Source organism: Lactuca sativa, chromosome 8, assembly GCF_002870075.4.
Source record: "Lactuca sativa cultivar Salinas chromosome 8, Lsat_Salinas_v11, whole genome shotgun sequence".
Taxonomy (NCBI): Eukaryota; Viridiplantae; Streptophyta; class Magnoliopsida; order Asterales; family Asteraceae; genus Lactuca; species Lactuca sativa.
Window position 1 is genome coordinate 191,698,195 of NC_056630.2, and position 4,837 is coordinate 191,703,031.

General features: G+C 35.1%; 1 protein-coding gene across 1 annotated transcript; it reads left to right on the plus strand.

The window, feature by feature from the left end:
• Window positions 1-1,026: 1,026 nt before the first annotated feature.
• On the plus strand, window positions 1,027-4,110 carry LOC111882438 (actin-7). Its single transcript, XM_023878805.3, has 5 exons — window positions 1,027-1,187; window positions 1,806-1,876; window positions 2,645-3,038; window positions 3,120-3,733; window positions 3,859-4,110. Exons 2-5 carry the CDS (start codon window positions 1,817-1,819, stop codon window positions 3,922-3,924), a joined length of 1,134 nt encoding a protein of 377 aa, XP_023734573.1. The 5' UTR covers window positions 1,027-1,187; window positions 1,806-1,816; the 3' UTR covers window positions 3,925-4,110.
• Window positions 4,111-4,837: the final 727 nt, after the last annotated feature.

Below are 4,837 nucleotides of genomic sequence, written 5' to 3' on the forward strand. Positions count from 1 at the left end.
CGACATTCGGCACCGTGCCGGTTTGTCGCGAAACTTCGACAGGTCATAACTTCTTCGTTATAACTCGAATTTCGACATTCTCTATATATATCCGTAATCCTTGTCACGACCACTACAACTTTCGTAATAAATATCGGCTTTATCTAATATTTATTTTCGACGCTCATTTTTAGTCTTAATTAATTAAACCCTAATAATTAAGCATAAAACACATAATATTCACATAATTCCTTTTCATTTCTCCAAAATGAGTCATAAAGGTTAACCTAGACTATCATATCAATATTAATGCCTATCCTAGAAACACGGACATTACAGTGGACCTTACAGGGGTATCCCCTCTTGTGGACTTGAGGGCTGAGGGTTTCACGGCTGGACATACTATTTTAAAAGCCGCTACAGGCAAAGTTACCGAACATAAGAAATCGTGCATGAAAAAGCAACACATATTCATACCATTTATATTTGGTTTCTTCGCACCGGATGTGTTGGAGTTACTTAACAGAATATAACGCATCATGCATAACAATGTCATATCACCTAGATCTATGAATGTAATCTTCAAAAGAATTAAGGCCTCGTTTGTTTTTCTACAAAAGTACTTTTTGAGCACTTTTCCCTTCTGACGAGTAGACGTTTTGCAAGTGCACGTCTTCTTCCGCAAACTTGGAAAAAGACAAAAGACATTTAAACACTTCCAAAACAAACAACACTTTAGTTTTACCATATAAAAAGACTTAACGGCGTACCTTGTTGCCCGTTTGTCATCTCATCATACAATAATAATTAATTTTAGACGGAACCGGCCAGAAAAAAATCAAACGGTTTGCTTTTGCTTAAAAAAATAAAGAGAAATAAATATATACCGACTCATAACATCTTTTGTGAGCAGATCGAAAATCGAACGGCCAAGATTTCAAGTTGGAATCAACACCGAAAATCGAAGATCGTACAGCTTGCATTCAGAATGCCTGTCACCGCCACGTCACCCTAACATTCCTCGTGGTCGGAATCATCTCATTTGTTATAGAAAACTCCCTAAATTCTTTCCTTTTCAACACAAAAATCAAAGTGAGAAAACACACAGCGAAACGTAAGCTTAGGGTTAAGCGGCCGGCCATCGGAAAACTTTGCTCCATCTTCTCCTCCGATCCGTTTCTATTTAGTAGCAAGATATCAAGTCAAAGGTTAGCTGTCGCTATCATGAATTCTGTTTTAGCTTGAATTTCTTCGTTTTTATAGTGATTTTGTTGCTTCGAGTTCCCGATCTGAATCAGTTCACACTCATAAGGATACATGGAATATTCAAAGATTTAGTTGTTTCTGCTTGAATCTCTTTGTTTTTCTTGTAATTTTGTTGCTTTTAAGTTTCCGATCTGAATCCGTTCGCCTTCATTAGAACAAAAGGCGTATTTATAGGTCTATCAGTTGCTCTTGTGTGATGAACATGTTGTATTGTTGGATTTCCTTTATTTTACCCTCAGATTTCTGTTCTGTTGTTTGATCTGTTTTGAGTTCTGTGGATCTGTGCTGTAAAATGTATGTTTGATGTGGTGCGAGTGTTATTCCAAATCGGAAGAACTCAGATCTGTTCATGCATTCATACTGATTTGGGTTGGATTTATCACGTTTAGTTATTTGATCTTTAGCTAGGTGATGATCCGTCTAAATTACATACATTTCATTTCACCGTATATGTGAACATTGTGGATGTTTCTTTAGGATGAGAACAAAATTCCATGAATACTATTGGGAGAAAGACTTTGATGTCCTCAACTAACTTATTTTTCATGTTTCTGGTACAGTCTTATAGAAAATGGCCGACACTGAGGATATTCAGCCCCTTGTTTGTGACAATGGAACTGGAATGGTGAAGGTTAGTGTACTTTGTTATTGACAAGCGATCTTTATTTATATGGTTAGTTGTATTATTAGGATCCCATGTTCTTCGGCCAACTGGTATCACTCTGGTCTTTCAAACTAGTAGTGGTGCATACCAGACTTGATCCGAACAGGATCTATGTTTTCTTGCCATTAAAAAAAATATCAGGGTTAAATGCAATAAAGAACAACTTACTTTCATTGATTTGTTTTTTATAGCATACTTCTTCAAAAAATTTACCGAATTGTAGCAATATGATCCAAATGCAAAGCAGTTTCCACTGTTACAATTGGATAGCATTTTTGAAGTATAATGCTATAATAAGATAGATTTTTCAAAGTGCCATGCCTTAATACTCAAATCAATGAAAGTACTTTGCTATGTCTTGCATTTAGCTCATAATATTCTGCTCTGTGAATCTGGTTAAATGCAAGAAATATCTACATTCTTTCATGGATTTGCTTATTACAACATTGTACCTTAACAAATATACTCAATTTTAGCAATGAGATTCAAATGCAAAGCAATTTCAGGTGCTATAATTGAGTTGTTATTTCAAAGAATATAATAATGATAATAATAATAATAATAATAATAATAAGTTAAAAGCACAATGCTGTAATAGAAATAAATGAAAATAGGATCCTATAATACACAAATAAATGAAAGTACATTGCTATTTCTTACATTTAGCCGAAAAATCTTAAGCTTTCTTGAATTGGATCAATTTATAATTGGTTTGATTCTTTGTTAACTCTACAGGCTGGGTTTGCTGGTGATGATGCTCCAAGGGCAGTGTTTCCTAGTATTGTTGGTAGACCACGTCACACTGGTGTGATGGTAGGTATGGGCCAGAAAGATGCTTATGTTGGAGATGAGGCACAATCCAAAAGAGGTATTCTTACCTTAAAATATCCAATTGAACATGGAATTGTGAGCAACTGGGATGACATGGAAAAGATTTGGCATCACACTTTCTACAACGAGCTCCGTGTTGCTCCTGAAGAGCACCCTGTTCTTCTCACTGAGGCACCTCTCAACCCCAAGGCCAATAGAGAGAAGATGACTCAAATCATGTTTGAGACATTCAATGTTCCTGCCATGTATGTTGCTATCCAGGCTGTGCTTTCCCTCTATGCCAGTGGTCGTACAACCGGTTAGTTCTCCTTCATCTTACACTTCTAGTACAATGCATGTTCTAGTATTTATTTCTCTAATTCCTTTGAAAATTTGATAGGTATCGTGTTGGATTCTGGTGATGGTGTCTCCCACACAGTCCCAATCTACGAAGGGTACGCCCTCCCTCATGCCATCCTCCGTCTTGACCTGGCGGGGCGTGACCTCACAGACTCCCTGATGAAAATCCTAACGGAACGAGGTTACATGTTCACCACCACAGCAGAACGTGAAATCGTGCGTGACATGAAGGAGAAGCTCGCCTACGTGGCGCTTGACTTTGAACAAGAACTGGAAACCGCCAAGTCCAGCTCATCCGTGGAAAAGAACTACGAGTTGCCGGACGGACAGGTCATCACGATCGGAGCTGAGAGATTCCGGTGCCCGGAGGTGCTTTTCCAGCCGTCGTTGATCGGAATGGAAGCAGCCGGAATCCACGAGACGACTTATAATTCGATCATGAAGTGTGATGTGGATATCAGGAAGGATCTTTATGGGAATATTGTGCTTAGTGGTGGGTCCACTATGTTTCCTGGAATTGCTGATAGGATGAGTAAGGAGATTACTGCTTTGGCTCCCAGTAGCATGAAGATTAAGGTGGTTGCTCCACCTGAGAGAAAGTACAGTGTCTGGATCGGAGGCTCCATCCTTGCTTCACTCAGTACCTTCCAACAGGTATATATCAAATTCCTTTCATTCATTTCTTTATATGATAGCAACGTCTTTCAAATACAAAGAAAATTTCATTCATAATGTTTTGCTATAATTGGTTTTGGTTTTGTGTGAATGTGAATAAACAGATGTGGATCTCAAAGGGTGAATATGATGAGTCTGGTCCATCCATTGTCCACAGGAAGTGCTTCTAAGTAATGAATGTGTTTTCTTTTTGTTGGGTTTCTGGTTAGTTGGTTTTTGACTCTTCCCTATTCTCTACTCATTGTATTTGTATTTTGTATTTGGTTGTTATTCTCTTTTCATGTTATGTCAAGACACCATATATGTGTGGACTGTGATGGAGTTTGGTTAGTGAATGAATCACCAGTTGAGTTGAATTGAGTTGAACACGATATTCATGTTTGTAGTTTAAGAGATTTGTTCTTCTCACTTCTTTTGAGTCGTTTTTTATTTGTGTTTGTTTACAAAATTTTAATCACAAAGATCTCGTTTTTTAATGTCTACATTTGGCCATATGTTCATCTCTTGGTAGTTGGTTTTAAAACTACTAGAGCCATTTCTGAAATTCTATTATAATATCTACTCTAATAAATCAAAATTTATACTCTAATAAATCAAAATTTATTTTGTTACATTGCAATCTTTCATGAGTTTTGATATGTACTAATAGTTGTGAGACCAATTTAAAAAAAATAAAAAATAAATATGAGGGTCTACATAATTGAGACCTTTGAATTTTTAAAAAAATTAATAAATTATTAAAATTGAAATATTTTTTATTTTTTAAATTTAAACAAATAATTTAAATAAATAAATAAAGAAACCAATAAACTTTAATTTAAATTTTTTGAAATTAGAAGGTAAGCTTATTAATGAAATTGATATTTATTTATTATTATATTTATTGTAATTATTACATTAAAATATTATATGAAAACAGAAAAATCCAAAAAATAACATATGAAAAAAAAATTAATTCAAAATTATCAAAAATTGACATTTGTCAAATTGAAAGAAAGCATGCCATGTGACAAAAAAATTCTTTATTTATTAGAGAGGATTTTTGAAATAATAATATCTAAATGTTTATTTTTGATTTTTTTT